Source organism: Penicillium hispanicum (genome assembly GCF_028827665.1).
Source record: "Penicillium hispanicum strain IBT 35686 chromosome Unknown utg000008l_segment0_segment0, whole genome shotgun sequence".
Taxonomy (NCBI): domain Eukaryota; kingdom Fungi; phylum Ascomycota; class Eurotiomycetes; order Eurotiales; family Aspergillaceae; genus Penicillium; species Penicillium hispanicum.
Window position 1 is genome coordinate 466,608 of NW_026623200.1, and position 22,060 is coordinate 488,667.

Here is a 22,060-nt window from a genome sequence, read left to right on the forward strand (position 1 = left end):
CTCGTCGCAACTGGTCTCGTCTCGCTCTATGGTATCTAGGGTGCCCAAAAAGACCGATAAAAGAAACGCCTTCCAAAGCCAACCCGAACCGAATCCCAGCGTTTCGGCGTAGAATCTGCCGGGCAATTATGCAGCGTTCTTGTACTTCGGGCGCTCTTTGACCACCTGCGCAGCCCACGTCTGGATCTCTGGGAGCTGGACGCGAGAAGCGACGCGCTCAAACTCGGACAGATCGATCTCCTGTGAGCGCTCGTACTCTACCATCTGGAGCAACAGTTCCATCTTATCGATATCGTGCACAAACTGGGCTTCCAGCGTCACGTTTTCCTCGTATTCCTCGAACACGCGCTTGATCTCCTGGGCAGACAGTGCGCCCCCGGGGATGTTGCCAAGGAGGTTGGTGGTGATGTAGTCCATGACGGCGGCTTCGCGGCGGGCCTTCTCGGTCTTGGTGATGTGCTTGTCGACCGGGGTAATATCGCCGACCAGCGACTCGGCCATGTCGTGAACCAGTGCCATCTTGGTGCAATGCGGGATGTTGATCTTGGAAGCAAGCTCGGGCGGGGCAAACATCGTCATGATCGACATGCGGTACATATGGTCTGAGATCGATTCGCCATTGATCCCAAAGCGGCGCCAGCCTTCGCGCTTGGTGGTCTTGAGGCGCTCAAGTAGGTGGAAGAACGGGATCGGCGAGGTGGTGTTCTCCTCTGGCTGGTGCGGAAGGGTGGACAGCACTAAAGCGATCAGTTATGGGCCGCTGAGCACGGCGGAAAACAAAAACCTACCGGTCTGTGGGGTCCAGGAGGAGTTGTCGGAGCCCATGACTGCGAGCAGTGGAGAGGAGAGAGGAGAACAGCGCGCGGGAGGGAAAGTCAAAAGGGGAGATGAAAGCGAACCAGAACCAGAAACAGCGCGGGATTGATAGGCACGGCCAAACGGTGCAAACCCCCGGTTATCGTGCTGTTTACATCGCCGCCGTTTACTACACTCCGACTTTCATTCGCTCGCAGCACCATGGCCGCCTCGAGGCCGGCACGGCCCAAGCCCCTGGATTGGTCGCCGCCGTCGCATCTCACAGTATTTCTCCGCAACCTGAAGCTGTTACAATTAGACCAGCGCGAGGATTGGCCGGAGATTACGCTCCGCTCGCTATCGCCGTCATCGCAGAACCAGCGGCAGCGGGTTCGCCTGGTGGAATGGGCCCTCTACTACCTATTTACCATTTGGGATCCCGAGTATGCTCAGAATGTACGGAGGGCAACAAACTGGAGGAAGGGGAAATATACTAACATCGGCATAGAAACTCCGACCCTTCTTCCCCCCGCTAGAGCCCCTGCAATCCGTCAACCTCCGTGCAGCCCTATTCCGCGCTTTGACCGAATTGAAGAAAAATGGCGATCTGGGCCGCGAGACAATCCTCCGAAAAACCTCGCTCGATGACTGCAAGGGCGAGAAATTCGATGAGCTGCTTGCTGTGTTCTCCACGGCTGTTCTCCGCAAGCTGGTGGCCGTCTCCGCAAACGATATGCTCTGGAACCCCACCATGACATTGTCGACTGCTTCGGCTCTCTCTCCGACAGATTATCAGAACTTGATTCCGCTCATTCTCGCCCATCAAGTCTCTCTCAGTGCAACGGGCGCACGCCGCGCACGGGTACATGAGACCTACGACAGATTCTCACGGCTTCTTGACAACAAGAAGATCGAGCTCGCGGAACGAGCTGATATAAACGCAAATCATGACGCTGGCCAAGGGAACGCCGACGCGGAAGGCCTGGCAAGGGAGCTCCGTGCGAACTGGCTGGGCAGCGAGGAGTGGGCTACCGCATTGCTGGACGGCGGAGCGCACAGCAGCACCGATTCGTTCTTGGAACTTCCTTTCTCGCAGGCGTGGGCGCGCGCACAGGCATCAAATGAGGATGGCCTCCGTGGCGGCGCAAAGCAAGACTTGGTGATTGATCTGGAAGCGCGCGTCTTGCGGCTGCGAAGTCGTCTGCGTAGGTGGCATGAATACAATGACACCCTTCGCAGGAAGAGAGATGAGAATGGCAGTGGCGTGGATGCTCGACCCCAGGAGTCCCGTCTGTTGTTCCGAGATCATCAATCTTTGACGGTGGCTAGCATCTCGAAAGCTGTGCGACAACCTGCAGATAGCGGACGAAGACTGAAAGAGATGGATCGAGCTTTTATGTCGACAGTCAATGAGGCCCTAAGCCGCATTAATGGCCAGCCCCGAGCCAGTTCTGAACATACTATTCCCGACGCAACTATCGATTTGGAACCAGCGACATGCTCGGGGGAGCCTACAGACCAACGGTCGACATCTCCAACGGTTGATAGGTCAGATGTGCCGTGCCCGCGCGCAAACCTGAAAGATACATCCAAGTCTTCGCAAACGGAGACTCGCACCGTCTCTACGCCAATTGTCCGCCTCTCTCCAGACGAACAATCCGAAGCAGACATTGACACAGAGCCCGAACCACTCAAACAACCGCCAAGCAACTACACCCTCGTCGAACGGACCCGTAAATCGATGTCTCTCATCCCACCCCTACCATCGCACGAGGTGCAGGTACGCCCTCGGCAGCGTCGTGGCCCACGACCCTCCTTCCCTGCCAACCAATTCGAAACGCCTCGCAAGTCATCTACGAGATCTCAGCCCGGTGGCCCACGATCCGGGGCGTCTACACCTCAAGATCAACTCTTTGAAGAGGACGCCGAGTACGCCAGTGTGTTCAAGTCCCGGCCTCGGGTGGCACACAGTCCGATCTCGTCGCCCGCCGTACACATCAGCCCCTCCTTCGACGATGAAGAGTTTGACCTGGACCACGATGATGTAGAATACCGGGACGTGGATTCGCCATCGGCTGCACCACGATATCGGGGCTGAGACTGTGTTTGAATAGACGATCACAAACTGCACATAGACTTTATCAAGTCATTGTTCCTTCTCTTGATTCTACTGTTTGCTAGCGCGCAATTCTTGGGTAGATTGTCAACGCCACGATATTCTCGGTAGCCATCCCGAGAACGAGGGTGCCCTCCGGTGGCTTCCGCGAGACTATCGTTGAAATCGGAATGAGTTGCGACGAGTTGGGATCTGTCTTGATGCTGAATGGACGCGTACGGATTTAGTTCAGGTGGGATGTCCTCGCAGGTACTGCCCTCGAAGGAAGTATGCACGTCTGTATAGTCGGTGATATACTTGAATATCTGGAAGAATATAGAAGAGATCAACCAATCCGCGTGCAGATTGGAGACGCCAAGTGGGCCTGCGCAGCTACTACCCAATCGGGCTAATGCAACCTTACTTTGTCGTGCACCACTTCACTCCACCGATATAGTATCGTTTATGAGACGGTCTGCTCCGCTGCCGAGATTGCCATAAGGGGGAATGGGGAATGACCTCGTCGCTAACCGACAGTCCAGGATTTGCAAAGACGCGTACGGCCCCGGCGACTCCATCTGCTTGGCTTACTTTTGCAGTGGATAACATATAGTGGCGACCAGATTGCTGGAATTCTTGGGTGATTATCCTACTTGAATGGGATATGCTAGTTGCTATATGAATCGCCTTGGTCCCAAGTCATGCTAGATCCACCAGCCGGCCAGTTTGAAGCTGTGCTGGCACCCTCGGACTCGTCGGTGCTGGGAAGGGCTCCGTACCGCCAGAATGGGACGCCCTTCAGTTGGGATCAAATCCTACTGGCATCGCTCAGATATCGCAAACGATGTATAGAATTCTCTTCCGGTGTCTCCCAGGTACTGACGTTAGAAACGAAGAGCTGCCGCGGGCCGATCAGAACACAAGCTATGGTCACCCAAACACTCGATACACACTTATTGATATCCTCCCATCTATTATCAATCTCCCATACTCTCTGTCCGTGTGTTGATGTGCCCGCAATGTCATTTAATTGGTCCGACAAGCTATTACACTCCCACCGTCAATGACGTAGGGTCTGGGAGGAAGCAATGTCGAAGGATCGACATACTGCTCACTCTCTTCGCACTAGAACCGAAACCGGGAGAAAAAGCGTGGACAATCTGATTGGCCAAGGATGTAAACAAAGTTGGAACACCACATGGCCCGTGATATTCAACTTTTGGTCTCGCCGTGACCCACCCAGCCGATTGGCACTCGCACTTCTAACCCGCCCGGATGGGCTCCGCTGCCCTTCTCCGTGCCAGATGGCGGATCTTATATGAATCGGCACTGATCCCTGCACCTTCACGGAAGATGCATCAAAAAACCGTTGTGTTCGCTAGAGGGATTCGGACATGGCCAGTGGCGTTGGGCCCAGCGAAGCGCCTCCGGGTGTGTTGGAAGGGAGGGCGTATCGTCCCGCTCTCACTCAGATTCAAGATCCCGCGCGCACCTTGTTGGAGACGTGGAGTGGGATTCCTGGGGACAAGCTCGTGGACCATGTGAATGATCTGGTATGGCGATCTCGCGATACTTGATTCTCCCGAGAGTTGAATCGTTGCTGACCAAGAACGCTGCATAGCGAGACCGCGCATACAATGTGGTATGAAACGAATCGAGTCGACAAGGCCATCCAGATCGGGCCATGAGGTTGACACCAAACGCAGATCCCATATCCGTCGATTGGCTTATTCGCCTTCCTTGACCTCGACCTTCAGCTCTGTCCGTATTACGCCGAAGTGCTAGAACGGGTGAAGAGTGGGCATGGATTTCTAGACCTGGGCTGCTGCTTCGCACAGGAAGTGCGCCTTCTGGTGAGTGGCGGATGATCAACTCTCCAGCCATGCGCCGACAAACTCGGGAATGGTCACTCACCAACATCTCCAGGTCTCAGAAGGAGCTCCGGCGCAGAATGTCTACGGGGCAGACATGGTTGCCGAATTTATCGACCAGGGCTACGATCTCTTCCTCGATAAGGACAAACTCAACGTCAAGTTCTTTACATACGACATTTTCAGCCCTGCGCCGTCCAGCCTTGCCACCGAACTCGGCGGGCACCTGGACATCATCCATGCGAGCAACTTCTTCCACCTGTGGCAGTGGGACAAGCAACTCGAGGGCGCAAGGATAGTCACCAAGCTACTCGCCGAACGACCGGGATCCATGATCATCGGTGCCCAGGTCGGCACCAAGCGAGCCAGGGATTTGCAGCTACCTGTCCTCAATTCGTCGCTCTTTCTGCACAGTACTCGGTCGTTCAAGACGATGTGGGAGAATGTTTCCCAGGACACGGGGATTCGGTTCGATATTCAAGTTACCGAGACTAGCTTCTCCGACCAAAAGGCGTACGGATGGCCCGATGAGCTGGAGACCCTTCGCTTGATATTTACGGTTCGCATTGTATGATGTGCTGGTGGGCTTCTTGCAGGGATCTGATTATTTTTAACATTGCATTGAAGTTGGCAGTCTTCTTGAGTGCGTTGAGGGGGGGGGTTCGGTCTCAGGGCATACTTCTACTGATTGGACTCCTAGTCCTGTACGCATTAGATGATTTGGGTACTCTGATGACATAGCAATAGACTACAAAGGGTGATTGTGGTGTTTCCCATATCAACTTGTAATCTATGCAGACAATAAACCCCGTTACGTCTTGTAGGATACAGCTGAGCTACTCGCTGACAAGATAGATGTGGACGCAGTCTAAATTGAAATCTACCGTTCATCTACATCAGCAAATAGATCCCCATCCTGCTGTGCGTGGGAGCTGATTTCTCTCGTTGCGTGAGAGGAAATGTTATATCAAAATCCCTAGGATCGCACGTCGATGCCGTACTTTTCGTAGTCAAAATGTTCTAGACTCGATATGCTTTCCCCCCAGCCGTCATCAATCTTCCCCAGCTGCCAGTCGTCTCCGATCTCAATCATCCCCGTTCTCCCAGCCAGCACATCTTTCTGTCTCGTTGCAAACTCGACCGCCACATCTGGATGGGGTACCCAAACAACCCTCATGCCCGCCCGTCTTCCAGCCTCTACCCCAGCCACGCTATCTTCAAACACCAAGCATTCGCGGGGCAAGATGGGCTTCCCGCCAGAGCCCGAATTGAGCGATTGCAAAGCGACCAAGTATATATCCGGTGCTGGCTTTCCTCGACCCGGTCCCAGCCGCGGGTCATCTCCCAGGACCTGCCTGTCTGCCTGGATGAAGTTTAGCAATTGTTTCGTTTCCGGCCTCGACTTTTTGACTTCGTAGGTTTCGCTCTTGGTGCTAGATGCCAATGCCAGGCCAATCTGGTCTCCAGACGCACTACGTGCACGGCTGAGGCTCGACAATAGCCTCTGCGCGCCAGGCAGCGGCGTGCAATTGGGAAAATGCAATCGCATTTGTTCTCGCAGTTCCCGGGCAGATTGCTCACGCGAGATGGGCAACTTGGCCCAGTTATGGAACACGTCGCCGTTGGTCGAGTCTGGAACTCCCATGAGCTGCGCTCGAATGAACGGAGTAAGGGCCGGCCGTCCATATTTCTCGAGCAGTTTGTTCGTGGACAGAGTAATCATGTCCTCGGAGTTGATAAGAAGGCCGTCCATGTCGAAAATGCAGGCCCGGATTGCCGGGAAGCTGTGCCTCGGTTAACTGTAGGGCTCACCTACTTCGGTCTGGACAACCTACCCTATCTCGGTGGCCATGAGTCCCGAGGAGAGGATTGGAATGAGGTCCTGGATATCGACGTGTAAGCCGTCCCTCTCAGAGAGTCCCATTATGTGCCCCGCCCTACATTGACTAGTTTCCCCACCAGCTGCCGCTACCCAATGTGCTTCAAGAGATGGAAAGCAACCAAATCCTCTCTGGAATGGACGTCTTCAGCGTTATCGTTACAAGCATTATCACACAATCAGACTCGGATCCTTCTCGCTCCTCGCCGTCATGTGTCGCCTCACACCACGACATCCTTTCCAGAACCTCATCCAGCACCGCCTAAGAACCCGAGGATCCCAAAGATAAAAGACATAGGCAAACAGAGTGATGGGAACACACAAGACAAAAAACCACCAAAGTCTCACCCCGTTATTCCCAAAGATGTCAAGGTCCATACTCAGCAGGCTACCCCCACGCGAGATAGGGGACTATAGATACGAAAGTTGTGGTGTTAAGGGTCTTATCGATTTGCTTTGGGAGTGTTATAGGGCTTTTATAAACGGCTCCGAGTATAAGGGGTCTTGATTCTGGAAGGACTCTATATTGTGTTCCTCTCCTTTTTTTTTGTTGAGATACGCTTTCTTCGTATTTGATTTCAAATCTTCTAAATCATCATGATCGGGACCTAGGGTGTCGCAAGACTGAGAGAAATAGCATGATTCAAGAGGGTTGGGTCCTCAAAAATCAGTCTTGTTCCAGTCTAGGTTGATCGTTCCCTTGATACTTCTCCCTTCTTCTTACCTAGTTGACAGGCCCCTGTCCTGTAAACAGCCCTCAACAGAGACCATCGCTTATGAGACACCGACTTTCCTTTCTCCCGTTCTAACCACGGCAGGCATGTTTTTAGTGAAATCCCGCGGTAGAGTCGTGTCCAGGCGGCCTGGAGCAAACGGGCTTGAACGGATCCTAGAACACGCTTTCATGTAAGCCAAATCGGTCAGCTTTCTTCTTGCGTCGACGTGCATATTCATGTTGCGGATCTGGTTGAATAGCGGCTCAGCTAGTGTCACCTTCTCTTGATATACTCTTATCCCTCAGGGGCATACTGAGGGCTCTCTGAGAGCGAGGTGGACTTGATCCATTTGTGGACATCAGCATCCTAAACTAGACTACTTCGTGCTCGCTTGGCTTTGGGCATCGGCGGTTTGTGCCGAGGTCTTTTCAATGACGCGACCCGTTTTGGAACGGGACGAGAGTCCAACTCGGACCGGTGAAAGTCGATAATCAAAGCCCGTCCCAGCTCGGCATTCCAAAGGATATTATCAGGCCGAAGGTCTAGGTGCCGCACCCCCAAAGCGCGGATTCTCTGTTTGGACCTTTCGATCTCCCTGCGAAGGTCTGCAGTTTGCTCGAGTCCTGCCGTACTCTCACCAGCCCAGCCCATAACGAGCATATGACGAATCTGTCCAGCCCCGTGCAAAAAATAGATCTTTGCGAGGTCTATTGTACCAAAGAAAACCGGAACGGCTGACCCCTGTGCTTCTCGTAGAATATGGTATATCTCAGCCTCACGGGATACAAACTTCTTCCAAAGACCCGATGTTGTTCCCTTTCCGACAACGGTATATCCATGTGGAAAACAAGTGAGCTTGAAAGGTGCCCCATATGACCCACAAGACCCAAATGGGATGCATCGATCAATGATTTCATCCATTTGTTGCTTAAGGAGTGATACCAAGCTCGTAGCAGTGATAGGATGGTACACCCCATCCCCGTTTTGCCGGTGGAGATCGATATTTGGGCAAGAATCATCTAGAGCTGTCCCATCCCGTAGGCCTAAAAGGCAACGCTGTGAACAAAACGGTGCGTGCTGTCGGTAGGCTATATCGTTCGGATCCACGCGCCCCCTCTGGTGAGAATTTCGTTGTAAGGGTGAAAGCTCAACTTGACTGATGCCTCGCTTTCGTCCTGGTGCCCCCTGGTCTGTTTCAGAGTCTGATGATTCCGGAAACCCTGTATGATCGCCAAGATCCGATGGTGCGCAGCCGCCTTGAGCTCTTGCTCGTACTCGGCGGGTTGGTGTGGTTGACTCAACTGGAGATGAAGATGGCTGGTACTCCGAGCTAGTAGCGGCCGAAGAAGGGCTCACATAATCTGTGCCATCTGAGGGTGGACCCTGCTGCGAGCGAGTGCTTTCACGCGTAATATCGAAAAGAGTAGTCCAGGTCAGAACGTCTGAACAATACATATTTCGCCACTCTTGATCGCGCCGACGAGAGCCAAGGCTCATGAGACAAAGACAGAGAACCCTTGCAATGGATGTGTTGGGGTGTAAGAGATCTCCATCACTATCAGACACATCCTGATTAGGCTCACACAAGTAATAACACAAGGTGCTCGGCTCGTAATATGGAACCCAAAGAAGTATAAGGGCAAATCCAGTAGTCAGGTAGGAATACTCCAGTCCTTCTTGGATCATCACATGGTATTCCTGGACAATGGCTGAGCAGACAAGCCGTTGCGAGTTATATACCAATGACTCAGCCTCGCCTCTGGGTACTTTGTTCGACCAAACCATCTCTTTCCATAAGTTCATATCGCAAAGCCCCCTATGGATATCCGCTAAGGGAAGCTTATGTGGAGGCTTGTATTCGACAGTGGTGATTAGGGTAGCGGTTTTGTTATCAACTCGATGAAAAAAGAACTGATCTGGCTTGCCGCCGGGGTTTGTTGTTTCTGGTTTTTCTGTTTTTTCTGCTTCAACACTTTCATTTTCGGTCTCATTCAAGATATTGGGATGGCTGTCGAGTAAGACTCCATCACCAAGTCCAAACTCCTTTTGGGCAGCAGGTATTTTGCACAGTTCTAAGAGGATTTGGCGCGTATGGTCCTCTACTGCAAGTCGTTCATATGTCTGAAGGTCGTATTCACTGCCCATTGCCCCCTCAAAGTGTTCGCTGAGCCCGTCTAGCACGATCTTTGACGGAAATAGGCGTGGTGCATCTTGCTCTGGTTGGAGATATCGACGGAGGGAGTTATAAATGTCTTGTTGCTGGGCTGCGCAGCCTTCCCATCGCTTGAGCCGCGTCGGACAGTGCTTTCCTTTGGGGATGGGGATTTCTCCTTTTGTTGAGGTAGAAGATTCCCTGACTCGCAACGGTCGCGACAGTACATTGTGGCAATAGCGAAGAAATTCCACTAGGGTCGTCTTTTTTTGTCGGTCTTCGAGGTGCTTTCGCCTCTCTTCTTCCTGTTTTCGTTTCTCTCTTTCCTGGTGAAAAAGAGCCTTGTAATCGGGCGAGCTGTGGGTGTCCATAGGGTTAGTAGGGGAGAAGACAAAGGAGAAGGCAAAAGACAGTATGTTATTGTTGCGATGGGTGCCTGACATTTTTACCCCTCGATGTTTGGGTTGGAGGTCTTGCGTCACGTGGACTGGTATTGATTAGTCACTAATACGTGTAATAACTATGGTCTCTACATCCATTGTCTTCATCATATTTTACTCGGTTTCAATCGGGTTCAATTCTAGCTCAAGTTATAATAGGTATATACAGTACTATCTAAATTCACTAAAACAACCTCTTTAAAAAGTTCGTTGTAGGGGTAGTACAGCTCTCATACTTACTAGACCGAGGCAATTGCCTGGTATTGCTACTACAGGCGAAATCAAGTATTTATCCTTGGCCCTGGGATTCGGGGCCCCAACTATTGTCTCTGCCCAAATTCCAATTTCAAGGTGGAATTTTTTGTTGAATTGCTTCGGGATATTGCGAGTCTGATTAAAGCCCGTTCAAGAATTTTCTGACGAGATATCATGTCTCGCAATCAGGCTCATTGGCCGTGAAGAATTCTTCGGGCAATTTTTTGACGCTTTCAATGTTTCTCTTCAAATGACATCTTTCACCTCGCCTTGCGATCAGGCTCTTTCATACGAATCCTTGCTGCTGTATGTTTTGTTTTGTTTTTTTTGACTCGTCGGGTTTAGCCTTGCCGCCCTATCAAGTAAAGGATGTTGCATATGCACTAGCAGATTATCCTAGTTACTGCTATGCATGATTCGTTACATAGTCATCGGATATGATCGTTCAAATCATTTGCAACCAACCTTTTGTCTCAGAGTACAATCTCGGCCGCTCTTGTAGCATGATTTTCGGCGAGTTCACTCATTGGTCCAAATTAGAGGGGAACAAGATCATTGCAAAGGTCATCCACAGAGACTTTATATCTATCTGCTTCCAACCTCTCGATTCCACTATGCATCGATCCCATCATGAGAGAGATAGCTTGATTCACATTTTGAGAAAACTATTTGGGTATCTTGATGTTCCAGTGTGTGAATCTCGCGTATCGATGGATATCCACCCAATTTATTATTACAGTTCAATCATATCTCGTCTTATTTGAATCAAGTCAGCGACGCCGGCCACTCCTTCGTGTTGGCGGGGCGTAATCAGACTCAGAGTCCCCGCGGTCATTCTTATCGTCGTCCATGTCTTCGCTCTCCCCGGATGATATGGAGATGGGAACCGAGCACACCTCGTTAGACAATCCGTCATCTCTGCCGCTGAGGGTTCGATCCTGAGCCTCGCCGACCCCCGTTGCCTGTTTCGAATCATCTTCGTGGTGTTCCACAATCAATCCGTCGTCTGCGTTGCCGTCATGTTCACCAGGGAGAAGAAAACCACCGCCATGGTCAACGGGGTCATGCCCGGAATCTTGAAAATGGTGATCATCCACACGCTCGGGCGACTTGTCAGATTGCTGCTGATTCTTTTTTCGAACTGCAAAGGGGTTGTGGTCCTCTCGTTCACGGCCCGCATCCACGTCGCCGCCGCCGTACTCTTCTCGAACGCGTTCAGCGATGCGCAGTCCAAACAAGAATTTCCGCCATGTTTGCAAAATACGTTTCTCCGCTTTGAGTTGCTCGCGCTTGCGCTTTTCAGCAGCATCGGCGCGCCAGGCATCCTTGAGAAGATCCTCGTTCTCGGCGGCGACAACGACGCCTTGGATCACCGGAACTGCCATTTTTGAACCGAACTCGAATCCGGTGACTGCCTCTGCATAGTCAATCCCCAGCTTCTTGCAGATTCGCACAGTGCCTGGCAAGGCGACATGGGCGGCGCCGCGGGGTACCATGCTGGGGACGAAACAGTCGATATTGCCATAATCGTTCTTAGGGATGATGCCGTCGCGAATTGGGGGTGGGATGATATATTCGGTTTGGTTGCGAGCATACAGTCCCTGCATCGGCTTCTCTCCCGTTGCACGCTGGAGCTCGTCTACTTCACGCTTACGCATCAGAGTCACAGCTCGAATAGGCACTCTCTTCAGGGGCACCGCTCCACGTTGGATCTGCCGCCCTTCTTTGTGCCAGCTCTCGGCTGACATGCATTTGACGACGTCTGCCCGGCGGTACACGGGCTCTTCTTTGGCACGAGCCCCTTTGCCCGTCACGAAGGTACGCACGGCCTCTGCACCGGGCTTAAGCGCCTCTTCGCGGCGGAGGAATCTCTCCAACACAAACTCAGTCGATGTACGGAGGCTTTGAAGTGTATCTCCAGTCTGCGTGGGCTTTTTCTTCTCTGGTTGTTTTCGTTGAAGGTCGTTTGTGTCTTCGATTTCATCCACCTTTGTTTTCCGGTTCGGTGGACGTTCGTATCCGCGCATGGTAACTCGAAACCAGTCAAATTCGAAGTATTGGCCTCGACGACCAGGAATTGGGATTTTTTCCACTGGCATTCGGAATCCCTTCGTCTTGCCAGGCCACGTCCGTCGTCGGAGGTACCGCGTAGTGACGTCTTTGGCGGATCCATCGGCTGAGTGCGCAACTACATAGCATATCACCTGCTTGGCTCGTTCAGCTTTGGCACCCCGGGGTTCGAAGGCGGCCTGTAGGTCCTGGGTTGGTGCCACAGGGTTGGAGAGCACCAAAGGGTCCACGGCAATAATCTCGTGAGTGACTGGGGAGGCGACTTCAGTCCAATATACAGGGAATGGGAGATCCTTGTCGAACTGAGCACTTTTCGTTCGGGGCTTTGATTTCTGTCCAGAACCAGAATCAGATCCAGATTCTTCAGAGCTAGGCTCGGTCTCCGCGGCCTTCGCATGGCCCTGCGTCTTGGATGGTGTATACGTCTCTGCCTTGGTCCAGCCAAATCCCAGTGGCTGGAGATTTGAAACCAGTCTTGCTTCAATACCAAGAGCTCTGATCAGGGCCGTGAACAGCTGCGCGCCGACATCTCGGGAGCCTTGCATGCGCTCTGCTGTCAACCGAAACTCCTCCACGTTGACAATGCGTTCACCATGCCGCTCTGGATCGTGTTCCTCCTTGCGAAAGTCGTTGATCTCCGCCTCGAGCGAGGAGACAGGGCGATAGCCATGCTTCCGCAGCCCAGGCGCTGTGATGCGGAACTGCTTCCTCCAATACGCAACGAGGACCTTGAGAAGCGGGAGAATTGGATCTCCGCGGCTCATATCCGGCTGCCCTGGCTCCAACCGCTCTGAATCCTCACCCCAGTCCTTACTCTTTCGAGCTTGTTTCCCTTTTTTCTTGCTCTTGGGCGGCTCGGGCTTGCGCTCCGGGATCTCCAACCCAGTCGCGATCCGCCATTTCTTGACTTCTTTGTGAATGCCGTCGGGCAGCTTATGACGTAATAGGTCATGGACCTTCTTGTCGTTGACCCAGGAATTGCGGATGGCGTTGTGAAATAGCAAGCACTGGACATGTATGCAATGCGTTTGGGTGCGAATCAGGCGCTCAATCTTCGTTGGCCCTTTCTTGCCATCCAGGAGATCTGAGACGTGGGCTTCGTTCTTGTCCAGCGTTAATTCGAGGTCTTGTAACTCTGGGCCAGGAAGGGTAGGCGTTGTGGCGCTCGTGGTCTTTGTATCGATAGCATCTTCCCAGTCGATCTCATCGTCGTCTTCGTCATCGTCGTCATCCTCATCCTCGTCGGATTCGCCAGCGCGCAAGCCCTGGGTGGCAGCATTGTCGCCCGCGCCAAGCTCCTCCGCCTCCGGCACGTCACTCAGTAATGAGTCGGAATCAGAGTCCGAATCGGCATCTGACTCCGCGATGGCGACAGGCTTGGCGGGCGGGTTGTCGGCCTGGGCCTGACGTTTGGCCGGGGGCGGGTCCTCCGAGGAGAAGCGCTTGCGGGGGACGAACGGCGGCATGCGCGGGATTCTGGAGCTATCGGTTTTCGAGAGGGTTGGGAGTGGAGAAGGGCAGAAATGTGGATTGGCGCCGAAGGTGCGGAGGGAGATGGGCGAAGGAAGAGCGACGATTGCGTCGGCGGGTGCCGAGGTCATTGTCTCCGGAGGGTTGGGAGCTGCAACTCCAGACTTGACCATTGCACTCCACGACTACTGGTCTACAAGCCCACCTGGAAGCGCGCATTCCATCCACGCCAGTATTACTCCTCCTGCACTCTCCCTTCGACTTGCTCTCATGGAGGCTGTCAAGCGATTCTTCTCTTCCCCACGCTTCGCCGTGGCGGGCGCTAGCAACGACACTCACAAGTTCGGATACAAGAGTATGGGGAATCGGGATCACGGTCGCAGCGGGGCATCGTCTTGCTAACATCCCTCTCTACAGTCCTCGCATGGTATCACCAGCACTCGCTGCCTGTGACACCGCTGAATCCGCGGGCAGCGCAGATCTCTCTCCCCTCGCGTGCGTACGATACGGTCCCCTCGCCGTCCGGACTGCCCTCGCCCACGCAGACCTCGTTGTCAGTGGTGACTCCGCCGCCGGTGACCCTCAAGGTGCTGCAGGAGGCACATTCGGTCGGTATCCCTGCCGTCTGGTTGCAGCCTGGCACGTTCGATGACGGAGTGCTGGAGTTCGCCCGCGCGCACTTCGAAGCAGTGATTGCGGGAGACGGCGGACAGGGCGACGAGGGATGGTGCGTGCTGGTGGATGGCGATGACGGACTGGACGCGGCAGGGGTAAAGTGGACCAGCCAGCGACTGTAGGAGTGGGAGTCGTGAGAAGCGAGGGGGGATGTGATCTCAAAGAGCTTAGGCGTAGTTAACTGGAGTGTTGTCTCGGGAGCGATGACGCTTTGTTGTTATAGAAACAACACTAGCCGTTCACGGTAGTCAACTTTTGCTTTTTCCTCCACATCCAACCCGTTGGGAGAGGGTTCTCTCGCATTGTCGAGTGCTTTTTTCTCCTCCCATCTGCGCCAACATGCCAGATATGCATGCTGTCTTCCAGCACTCTGCGTCGTCGCCGCCCAAACTCGACCTCGCCAGCGCCCACTCGCAGCTCTTCCAAGTACCCTCGGCTGCCACGGCCTCCTCATCGCTGTATTCTCTCTCTCTTAGTCGCAAGCGGCCCCGCCGCGATACCGAAAAGCTCTCATCCAAATTCGAAACTTCGTCTGAACTCCGCAGTGCTTCGCCGCTCCTACAATCCGACTACCACCACAGCCAAACAAGCGGAGCCGATGATTTCCACGCCCCCGCAGAGCTCGACTATCGTCCAAACCGCTACCGCGAGTCTTTTCTTCCTCCATCCCTCGATGCCAGCCTGGACTCGATAGGTCCAGAATACCACGGTACCAGTCGCAAGCGCAGTCGCCGTGACTCGATTCTCGCATCACCCACCACCGATGGCGGCAGCCCGACAGGAAACCGCGTCGGCTGGGGACGAACCGTGATCAACGCAGTTGGGAAAGTGCTGGATCTCTGCTGGTCCAGTGCATTCCGGGGATTCTATGCCGGCGGGGGTCAAGGCTACGATATGCAAGCCGGACCACAAGCACCGTTCAGTCCCAACTGGCAGCCCGCCTCGATATCAGCGGAAAAGGACCACATCTTCCGAACGCCCATCCCCGGTCAGTATCCGGAGGAAGACATTGACGGCAACTGGGTGGTGATCCCCGCCGAGCCTACCGACCCGTTTGTGGGCAATGAGGACTCGGGCAGTCCTTCTCTGCGGGCCCGTCGCGTTCACCAGGCCTCCAGTCCCCGACGCCGATCAGCAGTCATGCCGCGGCTGGGTAGGAGACCGGCCGTGCCCTCAGTACGGCCTTCCACACCAACCAGAAACACTGCTCTATCATCGCCTCGCTCGCGAGATGGTCCCGCGTCGGCCGATATGCAGCGGTACGCGGCTCAGATGCGGCGCAAGGAACGCGAGGAAGATGCGAGTATCAAGCGGCTCAACCGACAGCTACAAGCGATGATTCGGGAAGGCAAAGAAGCACTGGGCACGACGGTGGAGGTCGATGATCTGGAGATGGACTTTGACTGATCCAGTGGGGTTTCTTTTTTCAGTTGTTTTTTTTTTCTTGATGGGTTTTTGGCTTTGGTCGCATTTAATGATTCGATACCCCAAGGACACTCGACGGAGTTGTCCTAACCAGGAATAATGAGCCACAGGCACGAAATGACTTATGACCTAGGTGTTCTTCTTTTTTGGCTTTGTCTAGCTCCGTGACCCTATGGGTGTGAAGGCTCACAACAAAGGTCTCCTGTGTTCTAGCAACTATATCGCGAATTCAGCAGACGAAGTGATACTTCAATTGGAATTTGAAATGCCATCCTTCGTGCAAGTTGAACAAAATCACATTGCGGCTCAAACTCAATAAATACAGCACAGCATCGGACCAAGGGCCTGAAGTGTAGTCTTGTACTAAATCTGGGAGAATAGAATGGATGAAGCCAGCAATCAAATGCCACTTCCACCTGGTCACTCTACTGAGAGGCAGCGGCCTTGTCACCGGACGGGGCCTTGCCCTTCGAGCCCTTGCCCTGAGCAGCAGGAGCCTTGCCAGCATCAGGAGCGGGAGGCTCAGGCGAGAAGACCTTGGTCAGCTTACCAAGGGCGCCGCCGTTGAGCAAAACGTCAGTCAGGGTAGAACCTTGGATAGGGGCGGCACGGCGGTTCATCTAAGTAGTTAGTACCGTGTCTTCACGGATGGTAGACGGAGCAGACATACCGGAAACAGGCCAAGGCCGTGGTGAGCATTGCCAAAGAGAGCACCAAGTCCGTTCTTGCCAGTGAGCCCGCTAAGGGGGCTGTCGGCCTTGCCCTTGCTCTCCTTACCCTTCTTGCCATCCTGGCCCTGCTTTCCATCCTGGCCTTGCTTGCCTTGTTGGCCCTGCTGGCTCTGCTGGGGCTTGACAGCATTCTCCTCGGTCACATCGCGGCGCTCCTGGCATCTAGTCAACAACAAGGCCCTCAAGTATAGGGTTATAGCAAGACATACGGGAATCATGTTAGCGGCCACGTCCAGACCCTCCGTGATGCGAGCATCAGCGGCATCAGTGGCAGCCTTGGTAATTTCACCGATTCCACGACGACGGTGGCTGATAGTCTCAGGCTGCGAATATTTCAATCAGTATTGCTCGCTTCTAGTATGAAGCCGGGAACGTACTCCGCCGCTGGTGAGCTGCTTGATGAACGAAGTGATTCCGTGGAGCTGACGGGTCTGGTGCTCGCCACTCTCCTTGCCCTTCTTGTCGCCCTGTGACAGTCATTAGCAAGTGTGATCTTTACGAGAATCGCACGCGCGTTTATCTAAACATACGCCACCGAAGATGGTTCCGACGATAGGAAGGCTTCCCAGGTCACCACTGAGGGCGCCGCCAAGGTCTCGCTTGTGGTTCTGGGCATAGTTCTGGCCATGGTTTTGTCCCCAGTTTTCACCCTCGTTTTGGCCGTAATTCTGACCTGCATTCTGGCCAGCATTCTGACCCGCGTTTTGACCTTCATTCTGGTGGGCATTCTGACCATGGTTCTGGGCGTATATCACATTAGCACACGTATCATTTATGAGGCAAAGATTCATTGTCAACATACCTGGCCGAATATTTCACCAAATCCGGGGAAGCTGCTCAGGGCATCAGCGACGTCGCGAGACTGGTGGCCTTTGGCATCGTGACCCTTGGCCGCGGGCTTGTCCGTGTCCGCAGGCTTTTCTTGGTCCTAACACCTCCGTCAGTACCGATATTCTCATGTTGATCACACAGGGCTACCTACGCCACCGAAAACCTTGCCCAGCAGAGGCAGGTGGCTCAGGTCACTTGTGAAAGAACGCTCGTGCACATCTCGCTGCTGCTTGTTGCCCTGTACTCGGCCTCTGGTTAGATTCAACGCTGTTTCTGATATTCATGTGGTTCACTTACGCTGCCAAGCAGGGAATTGACAACTGGGATGCTGTCGATCAGGTTGCCGTGCTTCTGACCCTCGTCCGCAGCATTGCCGCGGGGAGTCAGAGATCCCAGCAGCTTCTTGCCAATAAAATCATTCACGGCGCCACCAGCAGTTCCAGCACCGATGAGATTGCCATGGCCACCACCGCCCTGCGGCAACGGCACTGCCAAGCTCACGGCGGTAAAGAGCGAAAGAGCGTAGGTAGACTTGACCATCTTGCCAATGCTGCGATTCAGAAGACTGCTAAACGAGAGTTAACGTCGACGAGCGACAGGTTTAGGCCAGCAAGCAGAAAGGGGGAGCAAGCGAAAGACTGCGGAATGCGAAGCAGCGAGGGATACTGGCAGGTCGTCGAGTCCTTATACCGCTGATCCCTTTGGTGACATCCTAGGATGGCTGGGATGAAGGGGTGGCAGGTTGGTTTGTCCTGCGTCGCCTTGTCCCCGATCATTTCCCCGACTGGCGATGTCAACAACGCTGTCCTGGAATGTTGTTTCCAGGATTGGCACTGATAGTGGCTGACATGATCTCCAGGCGCCACCATCGGAATGCCCCGAGGCTTGTTGCGTGAAATATCTCCGTCGATCATAGTTGGAGGAAGGAATGCAAGGGGGGTGTCGGGTCGTGGATGATGTGCACCTGCAGCGCCTCCTGCCGACGCCCTTCCGAACAGACACTCGGGCTCTCTGCTATATTGAGCACGTTTAAATCTCTAGATTTATATGCACACGGATTGGGGTTTTATTTTGTAACTTTATGGTAAAGTTGATAAGCGAGCCCTGTCAAACTGTCGCGATGTAGACTAACGCAGGGTCCCATGTGTTTTTTGGTAAATACACTGCACCCAACAGTGTCAATTCCCTTCCTATTGGGTAATCAAGTCTTTGCAACACTTTCCTATCTTCCTATTCATGCTCAGTGCTCACCATTTGAGAAGCAGACAGGGACTTGTCGCCACGTAGTCACCGAAAACTTACCCCAGAAACATCTGTCTCTCAAACAATTCACTCCCGCTGTTGTACCACATCCTTATTCAAGATGCTCCAGATATGCAATTGGTATTCATGACTCTAGGAAAGAGTTAAGCATGCCAGTTAAACGCCCTGCAAGTTTTCCGGATGTTGGTGGTCAATGATTATATCCGAACTTATGCGAACTTTAAGGGCCATGGGCTAGAAGGACCCTAGATAAAAATCCTCCGACAAAGCATGACATTTCCATTCTTAGCAAAATGAGTTCGCCCTGAAATAAAGTGAGGCTTTAGATTGTCATCTAAACATGAAGAGGGCAACAAAGCCGTCTTGACTGGCTTCAGTAGGGCGGAGTTACATAAATAATGCATGCCGCCAGACTTATGCCATAGGCTCTATCGCCAGCAATTTTAGCTAGACTGTACTCAGGTTCGCATCAGACGGCATCTATCGAGTGAATGCTGTGGGCGTCATAATCATCGTTTTAGAGCGCCTAAAGATTCGCAATTTGGTGGTCAGAAAATTGAGTGGAGTTCCAACAGCGACTTACCGATGTATACTCTTCTGGCAATTGGGTACGGCTGTAGGGTCGATCTATTGAGAAATAACTCTGTTTCCTCCAGAGCATCAGTGTCAGTCTCTATCCATGGATATTAATTGCACCATTGATGACTGAGCACACATTGATGGCCCTGGAGGACTGATATCAATAAAACGATACAAGTCATCGATATGCTCCTCATCCGCAACACGCAGATGGATGCTCGGGCTGTAATCTGCACATTCTTTGACATCTCAAAGAAAGAGATCGTACTCAACGTAAGGCTATCCCAGTTCATCACAAAGACAACCTCGCAGTTCTGTCCGCCCTTTTGGTAAAAATGCCTTTGATAAATGTGCTGGCATGATAGTCGCAAGGGTTTAGAGGGATCGTGGACAAATATGTAGAATCGTGGGGGGCGCCTTCCAAGTCCGAGCGCTATAAGAATAAGACGAGATCCGTTCCAGACACGGACATCTATGAACATTGTGAGGATCTTGATGCGTCGCTCACGACGTAATGGCCACCTTCCCACGCGATAAAGACAATCATAGGACCAGGGGTTATGATATGTCGACGGGAATTGCGAGTACGATATCGGAATTTCACGATCGCAAAAAGAATTACAACCATTAAATGGCAAAAAAGAGTTCGACGACCAACGCAGGATTCGAACCTACGATCTCCCGCACCGGAAACGGATGCCTTACCTGCGTTCCTGTTAGTATCACACATTTGGTGTATCGGGATAAGGATGCCTTACCACTAGGCCAGTTGGCCGAACTGATAGTAGACATTATCAAGTAGCGGCCCATGAGCTAGTAGCGCACGAGTCACTACAGAGCTGAAGACAAGATAGGGATGGGCCACCACCACATCTATACGGCTATGAACTGGGTTCCCTGCAAGTCCCTATCCAAGTGCTTGGCCTCGTTCGGACTTATGTCCAGGTGACCTGTCATACCTATTAACCCGCTTTCTCTTGAATTTCTTCAGAATCACTCTCGTGGTTTGCTTCCTATACCACCTGGTCGACAGACTACCCACTCTGCCTGGCAAATTTATTTCCAGTACACGTCGGACTGAAAGCCTGCTGCGAACCCAGAGACTACTCGCGTCTACAATACAAATGCAATCCATTCAATGCACTGCAAATATCAACATCATCCGAATGGCTTGGCAGGCTATAGGCATCATAACCAAGCCACATTTGCTTTGTTCTGGGAGATTCAGCATCTGCCAGTGGTTTTCTGTGACGTCGCCTGGTTAGACAGATTCGAGGACGAATAAAGCCGGACTTACTCATTGCTGTTGAAGACCTCAAAGCCGGTGGAAATAATGATCACAGGCCGACCGAGATCGGCGATAATCTGCTTGACTGGTGCGGCAGCAAAGGGTGATATTACGATTGATTCTTCGTCGATTTCCGCGAATCCTCCTGCACCGTGGGGTCCAACGATTTGGAATTTCTTCTCAGTCAGAAGCTCTTTTGCGACCTCTGTGTACTCTGGGTCCTGAGCAAGTAACGGCACCATCTCATTACCGCGACAATGTTGAGCGATAGTGAGAGCCATCGAATGCTGGATCATGCAGCCCATCACATGTTTGATCTCCGAGTTCTCGTCCCACGAGTCGTGCTGTCTTTTTAGCCATTCAGGCGCGGAGCGACAAAAATCACCGAGCCCAAAGCAGAGAACTTTCTTCACGGTACTTCTACTGAGTAGATCTTGGACCAGGGCTATCAACTGCTTGCAGCTCTTGCTATTCTGCCACAACAAGTCTTTTTCCTCGAAGACTTGCATAGGTTGTGCTATAAGCTCTCGAAAATTCCGTGCAGTTAGGTTGCTCCAATCCACAATATAAGAGCATAGGTAGGTTTCGATTGGGCCGTAGGGTTGTGCTTTCACAAGTTTCCAATATTCTTGGTACTTGACATAGGGTTTCCTAGGAAAAGCTTAGATCGCTGGCTGAAATCGAGTCAAGAATACCATACCCACGTACCAGATAGGATTATGTACTTGGAACATTGGATTGGAAATTTGGATTATGCTTCCATCGATTCGACGGACTGAAAATCGCTCCATCGTATAGGCTTGGTGCAACTGTTGTTCTATGTCTTTGAGATCCTCTTTCGTCCAGAGCTTGGTACCAGAACTGTACAGATCTGCGGCTTTTTGGCTACTGATCCGCCAATCCGTGCACCCGTAGTCGAGCGGTCCTAGAGTTGGTGGCATGGTCTCATCGTTGCTGGTCGAGCGTGAGGAACACAAGTCGGGGCCAGCGACAACGTTTGCTTTGATCAAGAAGAATCCGACCTTGGAAGCTCTGTCGACTACTTGAGTAACTACCTCAGTGTTAGGTAGGTAAGGGTCAAAGGGAAAAATAGAAGTCCGATCACCGCTTTACGGCGGCTTCTGACTCTTGTATAAAAGACGGTTCACCGCTTCTTTTATCGCCGTGGCGCCACTGGGCGCCCTGTCAATATTTCGTATGCACTCACTCTACCTACCGAGTCACACGGTCACACAGTCATACTGAGGCAGCTAACCCTCGGGACGAGGAGACTCATATGGTCTCCAACAGGAGACATGTCGCTGAGACCGTCCGGTCGTTCACATGCGCGGGATTTCAGAAGCCCTCCGATCTGTAACCTCATTGAGAATCATCCATTGAGTGAAATACTGAAGTTCAGTAAAAATGAACCCAATCTCTCGTAGGACAAAAATCCGTAGCGACTCGATTTATCACAGCAAAAAGAATTCAACGACCAACGCAGGATTCGAACCTACGATCTCCCGCACCGGAAACGGATGCCTTA

The 22,060-nt window shown here is 52.6% G+C and overlaps 10 protein-coding genes across 10 annotated transcripts; 4 read left to right on the top strand and 6 right to left on the bottom strand.

The window, feature by feature from the left end:
• Positions 1 to 126: 126 nt before the first annotated feature.
• On the bottom strand, positions 127 to 825 carry N7459_009011 (HD domain-containing protein; the record flags this gene model as incomplete). Its single annotated transcript, XM_056948179.1, has 2 exons — positions 127 to 737; positions 789 to 825. The coding sequence occupies 2 exons, from the start codon at positions 823 to 825 to the stop codon at positions 127 to 129; spliced, it is 648 nt and encodes a 215-aa protein (XP_056795404.1).
• Positions 826 to 1,017: 192 nt separating this feature from the next.
• On the top strand, positions 1,018 to 2,893 carry N7459_009012 (uncharacterized protein; the record flags this gene model as incomplete). Its single annotated transcript, XM_056948180.1, has 2 exons — positions 1,018 to 1,251; positions 1,304 to 2,893. 2 exons carry the CDS (start codon positions 1,018 to 1,020, stop codon positions 2,891 to 2,893), a joined length of 1,824 nt encoding a protein of 607 aa, XP_056795405.1.
• A 1,391-nt stretch (positions 2,894 to 4,284) lies between these two features.
• On the top strand, positions 4,285 to 5,335 carry N7459_009013 (uncharacterized protein; the record flags this gene model as incomplete). Its single annotated transcript, XM_056948181.1, has 3 exons — positions 4,285 to 4,443; positions 4,597 to 4,743; positions 4,817 to 5,335. 3 exons carry the CDS (start codon positions 4,285 to 4,287, stop codon positions 5,333 to 5,335), a joined length of 825 nt encoding a protein of 274 aa, XP_056795406.1.
• Positions 5,336 to 5,737: 402 nt separating this feature from the next.
• Positions 5,738 to 6,685, bottom strand: N7459_009014 (putative HAD superfamily hydrolase; the record flags this gene model as incomplete). Its single annotated transcript, XM_056948182.1, has 2 exons — positions 5,738 to 6,545; positions 6,597 to 6,685. The coding sequence occupies 2 exons, from the start codon at positions 6,683 to 6,685 to the stop codon at positions 5,738 to 5,740; spliced, it is 897 nt and encodes a 298-aa protein (XP_056795407.1).
• Positions 6,686 to 7,722: 1,037 nt separating this feature from the next.
• N7459_009015 (uncharacterized protein) lies at positions 7,723 to 9,879 on the bottom strand (the record flags this gene model as incomplete). The annotated part of the gene is made up of 1 exon (XM_056948183.1): positions 7,723 to 9,879. One exon carries the CDS (start codon positions 9,877 to 9,879, stop codon positions 7,723 to 7,725), a length of 2,157 nt encoding a protein of 718 aa, XP_056795408.1.
• Positions 9,880 to 10,973: 1,094 nt separating this feature from the next.
• Positions 10,974 to 13,874, bottom strand: N7459_009016 (Rad4 family protein; the record flags this gene model as incomplete). The annotated part of the gene is made up of 1 exon (XM_056948184.1): positions 10,974 to 13,874. The coding sequence occupies one exon, from the start codon at positions 13,872 to 13,874 to the stop codon at positions 10,974 to 10,976; it is 2,901 nt and encodes a 966-aa protein (XP_056795409.1).
• A 139-nt stretch (positions 13,875 to 14,013) lies between these two features.
• On the top strand, positions 14,014 to 14,540 carry N7459_009017 (CoA-binding protein; the record flags this gene model as incomplete). The annotated part of the gene is made up of 2 exons (XM_056948185.1): positions 14,014 to 14,098; positions 14,161 to 14,540. 2 exons carry the CDS (start codon positions 14,014 to 14,016, stop codon positions 14,538 to 14,540), a joined length of 465 nt encoding a protein of 154 aa, XP_056795410.1.
• A 217-nt stretch (positions 14,541 to 14,757) lies between these two features.
• Positions 14,758 to 15,825, top strand: N7459_009018 (uncharacterized protein; the record flags this gene model as incomplete). Its single annotated transcript, XM_056948186.1, has 1 exon — positions 14,758 to 15,825. The coding sequence occupies one exon, from the start codon at positions 14,758 to 14,760 to the stop codon at positions 15,823 to 15,825; it is 1,068 nt and encodes a 355-aa protein (XP_056795411.1).
• A 443-nt stretch (positions 15,826 to 16,268) lies between these two features.
• N7459_009019 (uncharacterized protein) lies at positions 16,269 to 17,945 on the bottom strand (the record flags this gene model as incomplete). The annotated part of the gene is made up of 8 exons (XM_056948187.1): positions 16,269 to 16,463; positions 16,514 to 16,729; positions 16,784 to 16,897; positions 16,952 to 17,041; positions 17,105 to 17,314; positions 17,377 to 17,502; positions 17,557 to 17,643; positions 17,703 to 17,945. 8 exons carry the CDS (start codon positions 17,943 to 17,945, stop codon positions 16,269 to 16,271), a joined length of 1,281 nt encoding a protein of 426 aa, XP_056795412.1.
• A 2,595-nt stretch (positions 17,946 to 20,540) lies between these two features.
• N7459_009020 (uncharacterized protein) lies at positions 20,541 to 21,269 on the bottom strand (the record flags this gene model as incomplete). The annotated part of the gene is made up of 2 exons (XM_056948188.1): positions 20,541 to 21,186; positions 21,244 to 21,269. 2 exons carry the CDS (start codon positions 21,267 to 21,269, stop codon positions 20,541 to 20,543), a joined length of 672 nt encoding a protein of 223 aa, XP_056795413.1.
• Between the last annotated feature and the right edge of the window lie 791 nt (positions 21,270 to 22,060).